This window comes from Giraffa tippelskirchi, chromosome 7, assembly GCF_054371585.1.
Source record: "Giraffa tippelskirchi isolate mGirTip1 chromosome 7, T2T-mGirTip1v1.2.pri, whole genome shotgun sequence".
NCBI lineage: Eukaryota > Metazoa > Chordata > Mammalia > Artiodactyla > Giraffidae > Giraffa > Giraffa tippelskirchi.
The window spans coordinates 67014450-67035485 of NC_137281.1; the positions used below are offsets into that span (position 1 = coordinate 67014450).

The window sequence follows — 21036 nt, forward strand, 5'->3', positions numbered from 1 at the left end:
CCTCTGTCGTCCCCTTCTCCTACCTTCAATCTTTTCCAGCATTAGGGTCTTTTCAAATGAGTCAGTTCTTCACATCAGGTGGCCAACGTATTGAAGTTTCAGCTTCAACATCAGTCCTTCCAATGAACACTCAGGACTCATCTTGTTTAGTGTGGACTGGTTGGATCTACTTGCAGCCAAAGAGACTCTCAAGAGTCTTCTCCAACACCACAGTTCAAAAGCATCATTTCTTTGGCACTCAGCCTTCTTTATAGTCCAAATCTCACATCCATACATGACTACTGGAAAAACTGTAGTCTTGACTAGATGGACCTTTGTTGGCAAAATAATATCTCTGCTTTTTAATATGCTGTTTAAGTTGGTCATAAATTTCCTCCCAATGAGTTAGTGTCTTTTAATTTCATGGATGCAGTCACCATTTGCAGTGATTTTGGACCCCCAAAATATAAAGTCAGCCACTGTTTCCACTTTTTCCCCATCTATTTGCCCTAAAGTGATGGGACCAGATGCCATGATCTTAGTTTTCTGAATGTTGAGCTTTAAGTCAACTTTTCCACTGTCCTCTTTCACTTTAATCAAGAAGCTCTTGAGTTCTTTTTCATAGTCTACCATAAGGGTGGTATCATCTGCATATCTGAGGTTATTGATATTTCTCCTGGCAATCTTAATTCCAGCTTGTGCATCATCCTGCCCAGAGTTTCTCATGATGTACTCTGCATATAACTTAAATAAGCAGGGTGACAATATACAGCCTTAATGCACTCCTTTCCGTATTTGGAACCAGTCTGTTCCATGTCTGGCTTCCTGACCTGCATACAGGTTTCTCAAGAGGCAAGTGAGGTGGTCTGGTTAACTACTTACTGTGTATATATTGCTAGATGGTTTTACTACTTTCTTCTGCTGACTTTCTTGCTAGCTGTATAAGTTTTTTTTTTTTTTTTTTTACTACTACCTGTAATCTATATTTGCCTTTTCCAATGATATCTTTCTGTTCATGATTTTTATATTTCTAGTTATGACATTTCCTTTTTTGTTTATAGAAGTTCCTTTATTTTATTTCATTTTATTTTTTGTAAAGCCAGTTATGTGGTGCTGAACATCTTGAGCTTTTCTTTGTCTATAAAACTTTTGCTCTCACTTGTTGCTTTTTCCATGCTTTATTAAATATTCTCTCTTTATATTTAACTTCCTTCACTATAATTACAAAACTTCTTAGCATTATCTTTGGTTTAATCCTGCTTAGGGCTCTCTATGCTGTCTAGATATTCTTCTCTGTCTCTTTTCCCAGGTTAGGGAAAAGGTTAGCTACTATGTTTTCAATTATGTTCTCTGCCCTTTCCTCTCTCTCTTCCTTGTGGGACCTCTATAATGTGAATATTATAATGCTTGATACTGCCTAGAGGTCTCTTAAACTGTCCTCATTTTAAAAATTATTTTTTCTGTTCAGCATTATTGATTCAAATTACTCTGTGTTTCAGCTCACTGATCCACTCCTCTGTATCATATGATCTACTGTTGATTCTTTGTAGTGTCTGTGTGTTTCAATTATTGTATTATTTATCTCTGTTTGGTTAGTCTTTATATCAGCCAATTCTGTGAAAACTTTCAACTTCTTCTGTTCACCTAGTGTTCCTAATTCTTTGGAAATTTATATGATAATTACCTTAAACTCTATCAGGTAGAGTTCTTATCTCTACTTTCTTTAGCTCTTCTTTTGGGGTTTTTATTGTGTTTGCTCATTTGGAACATATTATTCAGTCACCTAATTTTGGCTAATTTTAATTTTATTTGTATAGAATTGGTGGTTTCATTTTTTTAGTCTTGAAGAAGTGACCTTTTGTAGAAAATGCTCCATGAGCACACTCCCCTCTGGTCGCCATAAGTATATGCTCCAGCAGTATCCATTATGTGGCTTCATGATCCACTATTGTTGTGGGCTCACTACTGTGGGAACATTGCATGGGTGCTCCTAGTTCCCACTGTTTGAATAGACATGCCTTATCCAGTGTTTCTCCACTGCTGGTGGATGAACCAGGTACTGGCATTGTTGGTTGCTTAATGAAGAAATCCCAGTCCTCGTGCAGGCCCATGGTGAGTAGTGTGGGTTGGAAGGAAACCAGCCATGGAGGCTCAGGTTTATTCTTGCCAACTTCTTGGCAGAGTCCAGTTCCAGGTAGGCTGGCTCAGGGCCTCAGTGTGTGTTGGACTGGACCCTGTATCATACTGGTAGCAAGGCTGAACCAGTCATACTGGTGTGGTGCTGGTATGCTGGAGTGTAGACTGGGTCTTGACAAGGCTGGCTGCAGAATCATGGTGCTTCTGAAGCAAGTGTCTGCTGTTGTTGAACAGGGCTGTGGCCCAGTGGAAGGAACCCAAGGCCTACTCAGGCCAGGCCCCGAGGTGGCTACCAGCCCACTGCTGAGCTGAACCATGTCCTGGGGTCTCTAGGTTTAGAACAGGATCCCAGAGTTGGTGTCAGCTCCCAGCTAGTGCCCAGGGGATACTGGGGCTGCTGCTATCTCACTGGTGAGTGGGCTGCATTGGGACATAACTAGCTGATAGGCCATTCTGGTCCTAGGAATGGTGTCCACATGATAATGTTCAGGACTATGAACCAATGGGTCCTGGGGCCAACCCATTAGTAGATGCAACTGGGTCCTGTTGCTAGTTTTGGTGCAAAGGTGGGTGGAGACTAGGCCCAAGTTGCCTTGGGACTGGTACCACTACTCCTCTTAGTGTGGGAGTCTGGTCCTGGGGTTGGTGCTGAACAACTGATGGAGAGGCCTGAGTCACAGGTCAGGTGGAGGCTAAAGGGATCTACAGTAGCCAGCTTGATTGTGGATGGGGCTGTGCCTTGCCCAGTTAGCTGTTTGACCTGGGGCTTCTCAAGATTTGTGCTATCTTGTCTTGGGTAGTGCTGAATCCCACTACTGAAAAGCTAGAAGGAGGGTTCCAATATGGTCCTTGCCAGCATCGTGTCCTTGTCATGGGATAGCTGTCCAAAATGGCTGATGCCTGCATCTACGTCCCCAAGGTGAGTCCCAGTTTCTTCCTAACTCTCTGGCATGCTCTCCAAGATCAACAAGTGTGTCTGACTCCGTCTTCTTTCAAATGACTCTTCTGTCATGGGTCTTATACTGTATGTGACCTTTAGAACTAGAGCCACTATTTCTCAAAGCCTCTGGCTCACCCCAAGAGATATCCCACTGACTTTAAAAGCCAAACATTTGGGGGGCTCATATTCTTAGTGCAGGACCCATGGTCTCAGTAGCTTGATGTGAAGCTCACATCCTATTGCTCCTTTGGGAGAACCTCTGTAACTGGATGATCCTCTTGTTTGATTGTTGCCTACCCATAGTATGGGATTAGACTATACCCTGCATCAGCTATTCCTCCCTGTTTGTTGTGGTTTCTTCCTTATATTTTTAGTAATAGAGGATCTTTTCTATTTGTCTTCAGGTCATTCTCATCAATAGCTGCTCTGTAAATAGTTGTAATTTTGGTGTTCCCATGTGCAGACATGAGCTCACAGTCTTTCTACAGTACTCTTTTGGCCATGCCACCCTGTATCTCTTTATGGTTGTCTATACACCAATGGTTGTCTATACGCCAATGTCAGAGAAGGCAATGGCAACCCATGCCAGTACTCTTGCCTGGAAAAGCCTATGGATGGAGAAGCCTGGAAGGCTGGGTTGCAGTCCATGGGGTCGCTAAGAGTCAGACACGACTGAGCGACTTCACTTTCACTTTTCACTTTCATGCATTGGAGAAGGTAATGGCAACCCACTCCAGTGTTCTTGCCTGGAGAATCCCAGGGACGGGGGAACCTGGTGGACTGCCGTCTACGGGGTCGCACAGAGTCGGACACGACTGAAGTGACTTAGTAGCAACAGCAGCAGGAGTTTTTTGGGAGAAGGAAATGGCAACCCACTCCAGTATTCTTGCCTAGAGAATCCTGTGGACAGAGGAGCCTGGTGGGCTGCTGTCCATAGGGTCACACTGAGTCGGACATGACTGAAGTGACTTAGTATGCATGCATATGCCAATGTGTATGTGTGTGAGCATAGTTGCTCAATTGTGTCTGACTCTGCAACCCCATGGACTGTAGCCTGCCTATGCCTTTATACTCCAGTAGCACACTCTTTTGATTACCATAGATTTAAATTATGTTTTAGAAACAGGAAGTATGAATGTTTTACATATTTGGAATCACTTGAAATTCTATATAAAATTTTAGTTGGAATTTTCTACTCTTGCAAAAAATGTTTTGTTTTGTTTTTCAGATTTTGATACAGATTGCACTGAATATGTAGATTATTTTAGGTAATGTGTATGTGTACTAAGTCATTTCAGATGTGTCTGACTCTGCAACTCCATTGACTCAGGCCCACCACGCTCCTCTTTCCATGGGATTCTCCAGGCAAGAATACTGGAGTGGGTTGCCATGTCCTCTTCCAGGGAATCTTCCAGACCCAGGGATCAAACCACATCCCTTATGCCTCCTACATTGGCAGGTGGTTTCTTTACCACTAGCGCCACCTGGGAAAACCTATTTTAGGTATTATTGACATCGTAATAATATTAAATATTCCAGCTCATGAATGTCTTGCCATTTATGTATTTCTTCTCAAATATCTTTCAGCAGTGTTTTATAGTTTTCAGTGTATGAGACTTTTTGTTTCCTTGCCTATGTTTACTCAAATATGTTATTCTTTTTCATGCTATTGCAAAGGGAATTCTATTCTTAATTTCCTTTTTGTGTGGCTCATTGATTTCATAAAAAATCAACATCTTTTCATAGTAAAAGGAAACTCTCAAAAATGGTAAGAACGTACCTGAATGTAATAACAGTGGTGTATGACATATCCACAGCTCAGATCACAATTAACATTAAAAGATTAAAAACTTTTTCTTTAAAATCTAGATCAAGATATGAGTACACATCCCCACCACTACTTTGTAACATGTGCTTAGCTGCTCAGTCCTGTCTGATTCTTTTTGACCTTTTGGACTGTAGCCCACCAGGCTCCTCTGTCCAGGGGATCTTTCAGGCAAGAAATGTTGGAGAGGGTTGCATTTCCTTCTCCAGAGGATCTTCCTGACCCAGGGATTGAACCCACGTCTCCTATGTCTCTTGTGGTGCAGACAGAATCTTTACCCATTGAACCACAGGGGAAATCCCTTCTTTTGTAACATAGCACTGAAATAAAAATTCTTGTTAATTTTTTACATTTTTCTACTTATAGACCAGGTCATCTCTGAAGTTAGATAATTTTACTTAATTCCACTGTCTTTAACAGTGCTTCTGATGGCAGCCAATTTCTATCCTTTCAATCTCAGCTTCAACATCACCTTTTAGGAAAGGTCTTTGCTGATTATATTACCCACAGTAGAATCCTCCCTCTTGCTTCTGTTACGGCCCTCTATTTCTTGTCTTATATGCACTAAATACGGAGAAGGCAATGGCACCCCACTCCAGTACTCTTGCCTGGAAAATCCCATGGACGGAGGAGCCTAGTAGGCTACAGTCCATGGGGTCGCTAAGAGTCGGACACGACTGAGCGACTTCACTTTCACTTTACCCTTTCATGCACTGGAGAAGGAAATGGCAACCCACTCCAGTATTCTTGCCTGGAGAATCCCAGGGACGGCGGAGCCTGGTGGGCTGCCGTCTATGGGGTCGCACAGAGTCGGACACGACTGAAGCAACTTAGCAGCAGCAGCATGCACTAAATAAGACTACAATTTCTTTCTTAAAGTGACTCCATCCTAAGAATATAAGATCCATGCAGGAAGGAAGTTTTGCATGCTATTTTCTCCTGTTTTATTAATCGCTGTGTCTTTACCCATAGCATAGTTTGTGTAAAATGTAGGTATTCTATATTAAAAGAAGTTAATAATGGGATAAAATTAGCTATTATACATGATTTGGTGATAAAATTTTTATATATTTTATCAAACATCGAGGCAGTATAAACTGAGCTCTCAATAAAAAGAATTTTTTTCTATAGCAAGACAAGAAATACATGATGAATTAATCTTCACTGAAAAAAATGATTAGGTCGATTATTTGTTCTTGACTGGCAATAGTCTTAATATAGTTCTGAAACTTTTTTTTTTCTCCATGTTTCATGTTTCTGACCCTAATTAATTCTGTAATGTGGTCCAATAGTATCTTTCCATACAGATGCATTATTAAAATTTAGTGGAAAATCCCAGAGGATTTAATTAAGCAAGAATCAGTCTTGGACACATTCCAAGACTAAGACAATGATAAATGTGGCTAGAAGGGATAAAAAGTCCATGTTGTTTGATCGTATTGAGGAAAAAAAGTCAATAGTCTTTTAAGAACTGATATAAATTTCTCAGGAAGATCCTTTATAGACTTAAAGCAATACACAAAAACAACAACAGTGGCAGCAACACAAGGAAGTCTCTCAAAATTGCAAGTCAACTAGTCTGGCTCCACTAACATGGTAGGATCAGATGGGGCTAAAGAATTGAGTGGTACTTTTTTTAAATTTTGAAGTTAATAGGAAAAGTAGTTACTTAAGACAAATTTCCCTGGAAATGGCTAGCTTCTATCTTTCTATGTAAATTTAGGGGCTGCTTGTCTTTTGGATCAATTTCCCTAATATGGTAAACTTTTGTTATTTTGTGTGCACTGTGGAATTTCTTTTAAACTATTTCTAATGCAGATAAAAACAGTATTTCAAATAATCTGAAAATTCCATGGAATAAATGACCAGATGAATAAAAATAAAATATTTCTTCATGTAATAATGCAGACTTTCAATCTATGTTGTCATACTGTATGCAAGAATTCCAGGATTTTATGAGTAACTTAAAAAGTCTTTCTTCAGATTATGAAAAAGCTTCCACAAGGTAAGATTAGTAGTGAATAGTGGGAACTAGTCTTCAGAGTTGTGTAATTTTCTTTACTATGTAAGGAACTAAATCATTTTGAAATATATCAAACTTAGGTTCCAATCCTAGTTTTATCACTTAAAACTGTGTGCCCTTGAGAAAATTAATGAGCTATTATGAACCTCATTTTCATCAGTTATGGAAAGATAATAAGTAATTACAGTATTTGTTATTATAAATACTAATTATGATACATTAAATTGTAAGAGCATGATTGGAATCCACTAAAACTATTTTGAGCAGTTGAGTGATATAATCAGAATAAGATGTAAAGAGTGTAATTTGAGCTGTTTCAGGAAAGCAAGTTGTTGGAGGGCAGAATAAAAGTGGAAAGACTTGGCAGGAAGCTAGTGCTGTGGGCTAGAAAGGAAATGGAGATATAGGAAATGATCAAATTTGTGATACAATATGAAAGTAGAGACAACAGGATTTGTTAAAGGAAGAAAGTTCTAATATGAGTGCAAAAGAGAGATGAGCACTGTGAGATTTTTTGAAGGAGGTACCAATAATGAGGAAAACCTTCAAAAAGTTTTGTTATGTGTACTAAATAGATATCCAGATCCAAATATCCAAAGTTGGAGATATTTCTCATACAAATGTCAACAAAAGGGTGGATGTAGGGGCTGGAGACACAACATTGGATGACATCAGCATTTATAGGGCAGGAAACTGGAGACATCGAAATAAAGACACACAGAAAGACTTCTCACTAAATTCTAACATAATCCAGGACAGTGACCCTCTCTTCATAGACTCATCTACCCACAGGGAATATGTATATCAGTTTAAATAGCCTCAAGTATTATCCATGTTGACTTTATAAATGGTATTTTAGAAATCTTCCAATCTTTTCCTGTTCAATAAAGCACTGCTATTCCTGGTAAGAATTCTCTGATTCCGGTTTAATTGTGATATTATTACACTGTGATACTTAGCATTGTGTCAGTATTCTTATAGTACTGAAGAAACTGATCTAGAATTTTCTGATACTTATCATTGAATGTAGGGAACAATGACTCAATCAACTAGGGTATCACAATGTTATCTATGACCTACTGTACACAAATAGATATTCCACACGTCTTCTTTCATTTGAATGCATAAATAGAAAGCAAAATTTATGTCGGTTTTAAAAGTTTTCCCCCTTGTTTTATAGGTAAACTGCTTCTAATATGTGAAGTCAACTCCTGTCCAGAATAGATGGAACCAGGAAATAATGTAACTTACTTTGTCCTCCTGGGCCTCACACAGAATCCAAAGGAGCAGAAAATCCTTTTTGTTATGTTCTTGCTCTTCTATATTTTGACAGTGGTGGGCAACCTGCTCATTATTGTGACTATAATTTTCAGTAAGACCCTGAACTCACCAATGTATTTTTTTCTTGCTTGCTTATCATTTATGGATGTCACTTATTCCTCTTGTATTACACCCAGATTGATATCAGACTTGTTCTTTGGGAAGAATATCATATTCTTTGAATACTGCATGATTCAGCTGTTTATACAGCACATTTTTGGTGGATCAGAGGTCTTTCTTCTTTTAGCAATGGCCTATGACCGCTATGTGGCCATCTGTAAGCCCTTGCATTATTTGGTGATCATGAGGCAGAGGGTGTGTGTTGTTCTGCTGGTGCTGTCCTGCACTGGAGGTTTTGTGCACTCAGTAATTCAACTTAGCACCATTTATGGGCTCCCATTCTGTGGCCCCAATGTCATCAATCACTTTATGTGTGACATGTACCCCTTATTGAAACTAGTCTGTACTGACACCTACGTCATTGGCATCTTAGTTGTGGCCAATGGAGGACTGATCTGCTCTATTGTGTTTCTCCTCTTACTCGTCTCCTATGGAGTCATCCTGCACTCTCTGAAGAACCTGAGTCAGGAAGGGAGATGGAAAGCCCTCCAGACCTGTGGTTCCCACATTACTGTAGTTGTCTTCTTTTTTATTCCCTGTATTTTCATATATGCAAGACCCTCTACCACCTTCTCTATTGACAAATCTCTAAGTGTGTTTTATACAATCATAACCCCTATGCTGAACCCATTAATCTATAGTCTAAGAAATTCTGAGATGACAAATGATATGAAGAAGCTCTGGAGAAAAAAAGGTAGATCAAGTATTAAATAAATGCATTATTCATCATGAAAAATTAACATTACAGCCAGTCCTCAGAATGTAAGTCTTCATGAATCTGATGCAAATTTTCTTTTTTTCTCAAGCAACTAAGTTCAGTTCAGTTCAGTTCAGTCGCTCAGTCATGTCCGACTCCTTGCGACCTCATGAACAACAGCGTGCGAGGCCTCCCTGTCCATCACCAACTCCCAGAGTCCACTCAAACCCATGCCCATCGAGTCAATGATGCCATCCAACCATCTCATCCTCTGTCGTCCCCTTCTCCTCCTGCCCTCAGGCTTTCCCAGCATCAGGGTCTTTTCAAATGAGTCTGCTCTTCACATCAGGTGGCCAAAGTATTGGAGTTTCAGCTTCAACGTCAGTCCTTCCAGTGAACACCCAGAACTGAACTCCTTTAGGATGGACTGGTTGGATTTCCTTGCAGTCCAAGGGACTCTCAAGAGTCTTCTCCAACACCACAGTTCAAAAGCATCAATTCTTCAGTGCTCAGCCTTCTTTATTGTCCAACTCTCACATCCATACATGACCACTGGAAAAACCATAGCCTTGACTAGACAGACCTTTGTTTGCAAAGTAATGTCTTTGCTTTTTAATATGCTGTCTACGTTGGTCATAACTTTCCTTTCAAGGAGTAAATGTCTTTTAATTTTATTGCTACAATCACCATCTGCAGTGATTTTGGAGCCCTAGAAAATAAAGTCAGCTACTGTTTCCACTATTTGCCCATCTATCTGCCATGAAGTGATGGGACCAGATGCCATGATCTTAGTTTTCTGAATGTTGAGCTTTAAGCCAACTTTTTCACTTTCCTCTTTCACTTTCATCAAGAGGCTCTTTAGTTCTTCTTCACTTTCTGCCATAAGGATGGTGTCACCTACAGTAACAGTTAATTATAATTAAAGAATAAACTATATGTTCATGCTCTCTGTGACAGTTTCCCTACTAGAATGTAAACTATATGATGGATGGCTTATCATTGAACATAGAAAATCATAGTAAGTAATCAGTAAAGAACTTGTAATTAATTAGATAATAAAATTTTATAGAATTACACTAATTTTTAAGTAATTTTTGTATTTACTTTTACTTTCATATTCTTAGTTTGATTTTATGTCAGAATCTTGTATCTTTTCTTATTATTCTTATTAAAATATTTATATGGAGGTTGTTCTCTGTATTCAATTTCTTTTTTTTTAAATAAATTTATTTATTTTAGTTGGAGGCTAATTACTTTACAATATTGTAGTGGTTTTTGCCATACATTGGCATGAATCAGCCATGGGTTCACACGTGTTCCCCATCCTGAACCTCCCTCCCACCTCCCTCCCCATCCCATCCCTCTGGGTCATCCCATTGCCCTAGCCCTGAGCATTTGTCTCATGCATCAAACCTGGAATGGTGTTCTGTTTCACATATGAGGTACCATTTCACACCAGTCAGAATGGCTGCTATCCAAAAGTCTACAAGCAATAAATGCTGGAGAGGGTGTGGAGAAAAGGGAACCCTCTTACACTGTTGGTGGGAATGCAAACTAGTACAGCCACTATGGAGAACAGTGTGGAGATTCCTCAAAAAACTGGGAATAGAACTGCCATATGACCCAGCAATCCCACTACTGGGCATACACACCGAGGAAACCAGAATTGAAAGAGACACGTGTACCCCAGTGTTCATTGCAGTACTGTTTATAATAGCCAGGACATGGAAGCAACCTAGATGTCCATCAACAGACGAATGGATAAGGAAGTTCTGGTACATATATACAGTGGAATATTACTCAGCCATTAAAAAGAATACATTTGAATCAGTTCTGTTGAGATGGATGAAACGGGAGCCCATTATACAGAGTGAAGTAAGCCAGAAAGAAAAACACCAATACAGTATACTAATGCGTATATGTGGAATTTGAAATATGGTAACGATAATCCTTTATGCGAGACAGAATAAGAGAAACAGATGCATAGAACAGCCTTATGGACTCTGAAGGAGTAGGTGGGACATTCTTAGAGAATAGCATTGAAACATGTATATTATCATATTCAATTTCTTTTGCTTTACTGATGAAATTTTAATGTCATATTTTAAGCTTTAAAATAAAAATTTAATGTATGATGTGTAATAAGAAACTTTAGAACTCATGAAAATGGAATAGTGCAAAATAAAATCCTCTACTTTCCACACCGGAGTCTGCCATTCCTTTTCAGATCTAGTCACTATATTACTCTAGTCACTCCTGAGATTCTTCAACAAATAATACTACAAATGCAAACATGATTTCATATGTGTGTGTGTTCATGTCTCTGTGTATAATTTTATATTTTACTTCTGAGCTTCCTGAAGATCTTTACATACCAGACGGTGTAGAGGTAACTCATTCTACTTTCATCGTACTGCTTAACTTCTTTATAAAAAAAAACACTGAAGACTGTTCTATGCATCTTTGTCTCTTATTCTGTCTCGCATATAGGGTTATTGTTACCATCTTTCAAATTCCATATATATGCATTAGTATATTGTATTGGTGTTTTTCTTTCTGGCTTACTTCACTCTGTATAATTGGCTCCAGTTTCATCCATCTCAATAGAACCGATTCAAATGTATTTTTTTTTAATGGGAGAATAGCATTGAAACATGTATATTATCATATGTGAAACAGAACACCATTCCATGTTCGATGCATGAGACAAATGCTCAGGGCTGGGGCAATGGGATGACCCAGAGGGATGGGATGGGGAGGGAGGTGGGTGGGGGGTCCAGGAAGGGGGTCACATGTAAACCCATGGCTGATTCTTGTCAATGTATGGCAAAAACTATTACAATATTGTAAAATAATTAGCCCCCAACTAAAATAAATAAATTTATTAAAAAAAAAAACCACACACTAAAATCTAGGTATCCAGTCATCTTCAGGTTTTTCCCATCTTTTTCTATGATATATAACTCTACAATGAAATCTTTTTGAGATTTTGTAAGTATGAATCCTAGAAGTGGAATTGTTAGTTCATTTGGCACATGTATTCAAAATGCTGATGCTCATAGTTATTGCAAAAATGTCATCCACGTGCTTATACCAAACCCACCACTCCCCTAATTCTGGAAAATACATTCTACCACATTCTGAACAACCAGGGTTTGATAAACTTATGTGTATCTGACATCTGATTGGCTTCCCAAGTGACTCAGCGATAAAGGATCTGCCTTTCCAAGCAGGCGATGCAGGAGACATGGGTTTGATTCTTGGATTGGGAAGATCCCCTGGAGGAGGAAATGGCAACCCACTCCAGTACTCTTGCCTGGAAAAAATACCATGAACAGAGGAGTCCGGCGGGCTGCAGTCCATGGGGTTGCAAAGAGTAGGACATGACTGAGCACACATGCAAACACACACAACATCTGATTAAAGGAGCTATGTTTCACTTGTATACTCTAATCATAAATATGCAAATATAATTGAATTTTGGCATCTCTTTAACTGTTTAAAGTTATTTCTTTTTTTCATCAATTGCTTATTAATGAATATTATATACTTTATTTGATTGCTGATACTTCCATACTGATTTTTATGATTTAATTATATATTAAAGAAATTGTATCTTTTACCATGTATTTGTAATTATTGCATTTCTATCTTGTGATTATTCTTGATGTATTTATAGTGTGCAGAATATTTTGGTCCTCTAGAAATATTTTCACATTTGCATAGTCAAATCTATCAATATTTTTTTTTTGGATTTTATGCCTTGCTTAGAAATAGTTTTCCTATTTCAATGTTACCAAAATATTGTTCCACAGTTTTTAACACAATTTGTGAAGCCTTCTTGTTGTTTTATGATTTTCATTTCAATTTTTGAGCCATCTACACATTAATTTTATATAAGGAGTTAGATAGTGACCACATTTTAATTATTTTTGTGGATGGCTATTTTTATCAACGCATAATTATTTTCCCCATGTCTTTGATACCCCAACTTTACAGTCTAAAATAGAGTATGTGTTTGGATCCAATTCAAATTACTATTATTATCCATTACTCTCTTTATTCATGTGCTACTTAACATGATGTAATTGTATTTGATTTAAAATATACTTTGATACTGAATTAGCTTAAGACTTCTCCATTACTATTCTTTAATAAAACTATGTCTACTCTTGCATGTTTATATTTCAAAATTGAATTTCAATAAGCTAATCTAAGGAAAACTAAATTTAGTTAGTGTTTTCTATGAGAATTGCTTTACAAAATTTTTTTGTCTTTGAAGAATTGAGAATTCTTACTTACATACTGGATCTGTCTTTTCACTTAAGTCTTCTTTTATGTTCATATAAACCTAGCTTGTTTCATTGTAAATGTAGTCATTTTTATTTTTAGATGTTATTATAAATAGTATCGACTTTACGTTTTCTAAATGTCTGTTATTTCAACATAGGAAATACTTTTGTTTTTCACCTTTACATAGTACATAATTTTCACAGTACATCATTCATCATTTTAGTGTGCATCCTGAAGGTTTTGACAAAATACATACAGTTGTGTAATCACCATCATTTATCAATATGCAGAATATTTCTTCATCATGAATATACCCTACGTTCATGGACATGACACATTGCCTTCTGTGGCTGTCACCAATGCAATGGTGAGTGGAGCAGTGTCCTAGACAATCTATCTGGGCCTAGAGGTCCTCATCTGGTTTTGGCCCACAGATGGGCAAAGAGGAACCCGCATTGTCCACGTTGGTACCCTGGTGGATGAGGATGGTCCTGGTGCTGGCTAACTGGTGTCTGTTCTTGGATCTCATCTCAGCTAGTGGTTCAAGGAGTCCTATGATAGCCAGCCTATTGGTGCATGGCTATGTTCTTGCTCAGCTAGCTGCTTGGCCTGGAGCTTCGTAAGGTTTGTTCTGCTTGACTGCTGGCTGAGCCTGGCCCCCACCACTAAGAAGACAGAGGGAGGATTTCTGTATGGTTTTTACCATTAGCAGTGTTCTTTTTATGGGCTACCTTCCCCAAATTGTTGCTGCCAACATCTATATCCCCAGTATGAATCCCAACTTCCTCTTACCCCTCTGGGAAGGTCTTCAAGTACATCTGACTCATTCTCCATTCAAAAAGCTATTTCTGAAAGAGGTCTTGTCTGTGTGTAACCTTTAAATCTGGAGTCTCTATTTTCCAAGGCCTCTGGTTCTCACCAAAGTTAACCCCACTGGCTTTCAATGTCAAATGTTTTGGAGGCTCATCTTCCTAGTGCAGGGCCTCTGGTATGAGTAGCTTAATATGGGGCTAAGACCCCTTTGCTCCTTTGGGGAGCCTCTTCAACTGGATTATCTTCTTATTTTTGTATTGCCTATTCAGGATATGGGAGTTGCCTAAACACTATATTTGCCACTCCTACTTAACCCGCAATGTCCCTTTTATATCTTTATTAATAGTGGAAATTTTCTGATACTCATCAGATCATTCTCAAAAATGGTCACTCTGTAAATAGTTGGAATCTCAATGTTCCCATAGGAGGACATGAACCCAGGGTCTTTCTATTGTAGAAATGTTACCAAAGATGGTAACCTTTGCTACTCCATCCTAAATATCTGTCTTTTGCTTAGTAGTATCTTTGCATAGGGGCTTCCCTGGTGGCTCAGATGGTAAAGAATCTGCTTGCAATGCGGGAGACCTGGGTTTGATCCCTGCTGTGGGAAAATCTCCTGGAGGAGGACATGCCAAACCATTCCAGTATTCTTGTCAGAGAATCCCCATGGACAGAGGAATCCGTTGGGTCACAAAGAAGCCGGACACAACTGTGCAGGACACATCTTTACATACAGATGTATTTTAAAATTTAATGGAAAGTTCCAGTGAATTTAGTTAAGAAATAATCAATATTGGATACATTCCAGTTCTAATAAGACATAATGTTAAATTATGTTAGAAGGGATAAAAGTAATCTTTGTCTCTTTTGGGAAAATAGATGATGTTCTTTTAGGAACTGATGTAAAAGTTTCAGGAGGTACTTTGTTAGGCTTAAAATATTGCACTAATGAAGGACAGCAGAAGAATTTTTCTCAAAATCTTAATTCAACTAGTTTGGCTGTACCAATGTGACAGAGTGAGAAGTGTTAAGCAATTCACTGATTTTTTCTATCTTGAAGTTAAGAAAAAATTTACTAGAAACAAATTTTCCTGGAAATACCTTGCTGTTCTTCCTATGTAAACCTAGAATTTTCACAGCTTTCTGACAAATTATCTTAACATGGTAAACTTCTATTTTTGGGGTACCGTGGAATTTTTTTAAACAATCTAAAGTGCAAATAAAAACATTCTTCTGAATAAATGGAAGAATCCATGGGAGAAATGGACAGCTGAATGAAATCAAACATATCCTCAGGTAATATTGCAACCTTTTGCCCTCTTTTGTCATATTGGATTAAAGAAAAAGATCAAGGTCTCTAGAAATGATTTAAAAACTTTTCCTTCTAGTTTTGAATATGCTCCAAATAGGTCTTACCTAACAGTAAATTTTGGGAAACATGATTCACAATTATGGACTTTATTATGCAAGAATTTAAGCTCTTTTGAAAGATATCAAACTTAGTTTCCAATTCTTGTTTTATCACATAGAAATATGTACCCTTAGGAAAATTAAAGGAGTATTCTTAGCCTTAGCTTCATCAACTGGGAAAATGTGATTATGGGCTTGTTACTGTAAATATTAATTGTTATTCATTAAATTTGATAGAATAAGAACATTGAGCATTTTGGTGATATAACTGGAACAAGATTTAAAGAATATAATTTGAGCTGCTTCAAGAGAACAAATTGGTGGACAACCCTCCCCACTCCCCCCCAAAAAATGGAGAAAAGTGGCAGGAGGTTACTGCTCTGGACCAGGATAAATGAGGGGAAGGGAATGATCACATTTGTGACATATTTTGAAAGTATAGTTAACTATATTTGATACAGTTATCAGTAAATAATATGAGAGCAAAAGAGAGAATGATAACACTATGTAAAGCTTTGTCTGAACAATTACATTGAAGGGTAATGCCTTTTAGCAAGATGAGGGACATCATTTATATTGTAGAAAATTTTGCGTTATATGTACTAAATTGATGTCTAACTGTAAATATTCAAAACTGAAAGTGCTGCTTACATTAAAATGAGGACAGAGATAGGGGCTGGAGACACAAAATTAGACTGCCTCAGTATTCATTGCTTAGGAGGAATATCTAGCTAGAAACTCTAAGAAAGAAGTCTCAGGAAGTTTTGAGACAATTCTGGTCAGTGACTTTATATTCATAGTTTGATCTACTCACAAGGAATATGTTAGCTTAACTGGGTTTCTAGTGTTATACTTTTGTGACTTTATAAATTGTATGCTGCTGCTAAGTCGCTTCAGTCGTGTCCGACTCTGTGTGACCCCATAGACTGCAGCCCACCAGGGTCCGCCGTCCCTGGGATTCTCCAGGCAAGAACACTGGAGTGTTCTTTTCCTTCTCCATAAATGGTATACTTCTCCTGGAATTCCTTTTCCATCTTTTTTTGTTGTTGTTATTTCACTTTCCCTTTAAAACTCAGCTAAGTCATTTCTTCTTCTGGGAAGACTTCTCTGATTCTAATCTAATTGATATATTTCCACTCTGTGATATTTGGTATTGTGAGAGTATCTTTATCATGGCACCTATTATGTGTGTCTGCAATTTTCTGATTCCTGATTTTGTGTCATATCACTGAGTCTAAGGAACTACGAATGATTCAACCTGGACATCACAATGTCTATGACCCACTGGACACAAGCAGATTCTGTATGCACATTTTTAATTGAAAGGATAAATAGAAGACAGAATTTTAGTACATTTAAAACTTTTCCCCTTTGCTTTATAGGTAAACTGCTTCGAATATGTGAAGTCAACGCCTGTCCAGAATAGATGGAACCAAGAAATAATGTAACTTACTTTGTCCTCCTGGGCCTCACACAGAATCCAAAGGAGCAGAAAATCCTTTTTGTTATGTTCTTGCTCTTCTACATTTTGACAGTGGTGGGCAACCTGCTCATTATTGTGACTGTAACTTTCAGTAAGACCCTGAACTCCTCGCTATATTTTTTTATTGCCAGCTTATCATTTATGGATGCTGCTTATTCCTCTTCTATAACCCCCAGACTGAGTTCAGACTTGCTCTTTGGGGAAAATATCATAATCTTTGAATCTTGTATGACTCAGATGTTTACAGATCATTTTTTTGGAGGATCAAAGATCTTCCTTCTGCTGGTGATGGCCTATGACCGCTATGTGGCCATCGGTAAGCCCTTGCATTATTTGGTGATCATGAGGCAGAGGGTGTGTGTTGTGCTGCTGATGGTATCCTGGGTTGGAGGTTTCTTGCACTCAGTAATTCAGCTTAGCACTGTTTATGGGCTCCCATTCTGTGGCCCCAATGTCATTGATCACTTTACATGTGACATGTACCCCTTATTGAAACTCGTCTGTACTGACACCTATGTCATTGGCATCTTAGTGCTGGCCAATGGAGGACTGATCTGCTTTATCATCTTTCTGCTCTTACTCGTGTCCTATGGAGTCATCCTGCACTCTCTGAAGAACTTGAGTCAGGAAGGGAGGTGGAAAGCCTTCCAGACATGTGGTTCCCACATCACTGTTGTTGTCTGCTTTTTGTCCCCTGTATTTTCATATATTTAAGACCAGTTACAACCTTCCCAATTGACAAATTATTGAGTGTGTTTTATACAGTCATAATCCCCATGCTGAACCCATTAATCTACAGTCTAAGAAATTCTGAGATAACTAATGCTATGAAGAAACTCTGCAGAAAAAAAGCGGATCAAATCAAATTAGTTTATTACCCATAATGAATTTAGTAACTTAGTAAGAGGGCCAATCTTCCAGAAAGTAAAAGTCTTCATAAATGTGATTAAATTTTTCCTCCTCTCCCTCTCTCAAGGAATTAAGTTAATTATAAATGAGGAATGAACTATACATTCATGCTTTCATTGACAATTTCTTTGCTCATATGTAAACTGTATAACATCTTGTGTACCACTGTGTCTAAATAGGTGGGACATTTACAATAGAAAGATGTTTCTATTTACAATAGAGAACAATGAAAATTATGTAGCAAATGAGTTAATTAATTTTTTATGGGGTTACACTAATTTTAAATTTATATGCAATTTTGCTTTTATTGCTTTCTCATTGTTAGTTTTATTTCACATCAGAATTTTGTATATCATCTTTATTGTACTTGCTAAAAATTTAATTCTGTATAGATCATCATCTATTCAATTTCAATTGCTTTACATATATAACTAAATATGATAATTTAATTTTTTAAATAATTTACATATGATGAGTATTTTAAGAAGTATTAAGAATTCAAGCCAAGCAAACTGTAAGAGAGTAGAATACACCTCTTTCCAACTCCACATCCAAAGTCTCTCAGTTCCCCCAGTTTCAGTCATTGTACACTGTTTCTGACATTCTTCAAATAATAATTTTGCAAATACATGCATATTTTCATATATGAATGTGTTCACTTAGCTCTGTATAAATTTTGTATTTATCATCTCAGCCTCTGGAAGATATTCTATACAGACATGCCAGTCTATATAGATCTAAGTCATTCTAGTTTCACGATCTTGCTTAACTTCTTTATACTGGATCGTGTCTGACTCTTTGTGACCCTCTGAACTATACAGTCCATGGAATTCTCCGAGCCAGAATACTGGAGTGGGTAGCCATTCCCTTCTCCAGGGGATCTTCCCAACCCAGGGATCGAACACAGGTCTCCCACAATGCGGGCAAATTCTTTATCAGCTGAGGCACCAGGGAAGCCCAGTTCTTTATAAAGATACACTAAAATTTAGGTATTAAGTCCTCTTCAGATTTTGCAATACAGTCTTTTCGATATTTTGTAAGTATGAATCCTACAAGTGAAATTGTTCATTTAACTGGTATATATGTCTGCAATATTTATGTTCGTGCACGCAGGCTAAGTTGGTTCAGTCATATCTGACTCTTTGATACTCTAAGGACTGTAGTCCTCCAGGCTCCTCTATCCATGGGCCTGGAGGAGCAAGACAAGTAAGAATACAAGAGTGGGTGGCCACTTGCTTCTCCAGGGTATCTTCCTGACCCAGGGGTGAAACTTGTGTCTCTTATGTCTCCAGCTTTGGCGGACAGGTTCTTTACCATTAGCACTATCATTTATGTTGGTGGTTAATGCTAAAATGCTATCCACGAACTTTTATCACATTCACTGCTCCTCTAATTCAGAAAAACTGTTTGACCTCATTCTTAAAAAGTGCTGCTTGGAAAACATTTGTGGTATTTGAAAATCATGTTAAATAAATTGTGTTTCATTTACATGCTTTAGTTATAAAAATATGTGTAACTGAATTTGGACATCTATTCACGTGTTTAATGTGTGTATTCATTTTCATGTATTGCTTATTTATGAATATTATATTTTATTTCCATTGCCGATATGTTCCAAATTGATCTCAAAGATTTATTATATACTAAGGAAATTAGCAACAACAGACTGGCTCCAAATCAGGAAAGGAGTACATCAAGGGTGTATATTGTAACTCTGCTTATTTAAATTATATAAAGAGTAAATCATGCAAAATGCCAGGCTGCATGAAGTACAAGCTGGAATCAAGATTGCCAGGAGAAATGTCTACCTCAGATATGCAGATGACACCACCCTGATGGCAGAAAGTGAAGAAAAACTAAAGAGCCTCTTGATGAAAGTGAAAAAGTAGAGTGAAAAAGTTGGCTTAAAACTCAGCATTCAAAAATCTAAGATAATGGCTTCTGGTCCCATAACTTCATGGCAAATAAATAAATGGGCAAACAGTGGAAACAGTGAGAGGCTTTATTTTCTAGGGCTTCAAAATCACTGCAGATGGTGATTGCAGCCATGAAATTAAAAGACACTGGCTCCTTGGAAGAAAAGCTATGACCAATCGAGACAGCATATTAAAAAGCAGAGACGTTACTTTGCCAGCAAAGGTCTGTCTAGTCAAGGATATGGTTTTTCCAGTAGTTATGCATGGATGTGAGAATTGGATTATAAACAAAGCTGAGCACCGAAGAATTGATGCTTTTGATCTGTGGTGTTGGAGAAGACTCTTGAGAGTCCCTTGGACTGTATTGAGGTCCAACCAGTCCATCCTAAAGGAAATGAGTCGTGAATATTCATTGGAAGGACTGATGTTGAAGAAGAGGTGGCAAGAATACACAGAAGAACAGTACAAAAAAGATCTTCACGACCCAGATAATCACGATGGTGTGATCACTCACCTAGAGCCAGACATCCTGGAATGTGAAGTCAAGTGGGCCTTAGAAAGCATCACTATGAACAAAGCTAGTGGAGGTGATGGAATTCCAGTTGAGCTATTTCAAATCCTCAAAGGTGATGCTGTGAAAGTGCTGCACTCGATATGCCAGCAAATCTGGAAAACTCAGCAGTGGCCACAGGACTGGAAGAGGTCAGTCTTCGTTCCAACCCCAAAGAAAGGCAATGCCAAAGAATGCTCAAACTACCGCACAATTGCACTCATCTCACATGCTAGTAAAGTAATGCTCAAAATTCTCCAAGCCAGGCTTCAGCGATACGTGAACCGTGAACTTCCAGATGTTCAAGCTGGTTTTAGAAAAGGCAGAGGAACCAGAGATCAAATTGCCAATATCCGCTGGATCATCGAAAAAGCAAGAGAGTTCCAGAAAAACATCTATTTCTGCTTTGTTGACTATGCCAAAGCCTTTGACTGTGTGGATCACAATAAACTGTGGAAAATTCATCAAGAGATGGGAATACCAGACCATCTGACCTGTCTCTTGAGAAACCTGGATGCAGGTCAGGAAGCAACAGTTCGAACTGGACATGGAACAACAGACTGGTTCCAAATAGGAAAAGGAGTCCGTCAAGGCTGTATATTGTCACCCTGCTTATTTAACT

General features: G+C 38.1%; 2 protein-coding genes across 2 annotated transcripts; both read left to right on the top strand.

Annotated features, from left to right (window-relative positions):
• The first annotated feature begins 8127 nt into the window (after positions 1–8127).
• LOC145513334 (olfactory receptor 4A47-like) lies at positions 8128–9057 on the top strand. The gene has a single exon (XM_081509377.1). It carries the CDS (start codon positions 8128–8130, stop codon positions 9055–9057), a length of 930 nt encoding a protein of 309 aa, XP_081365503.1.
• A 6033-nt stretch (positions 9058–15090) lies between these two features.
• On the top strand, positions 15091–17923 carry LOC145513783 (olfactory receptor 4A47-like). Its single transcript, XM_081510747.1, is given in 3 exon segments — positions 15091–15442; positions 16939–17718; positions 17721–17923. Coding segments are annotated over 2 exon segments (939 nt in total). The 5' UTR covers positions 15091–15442; positions 16939–16982.
• Positions 17924–21036: the final 3113 nt, after the last annotated feature.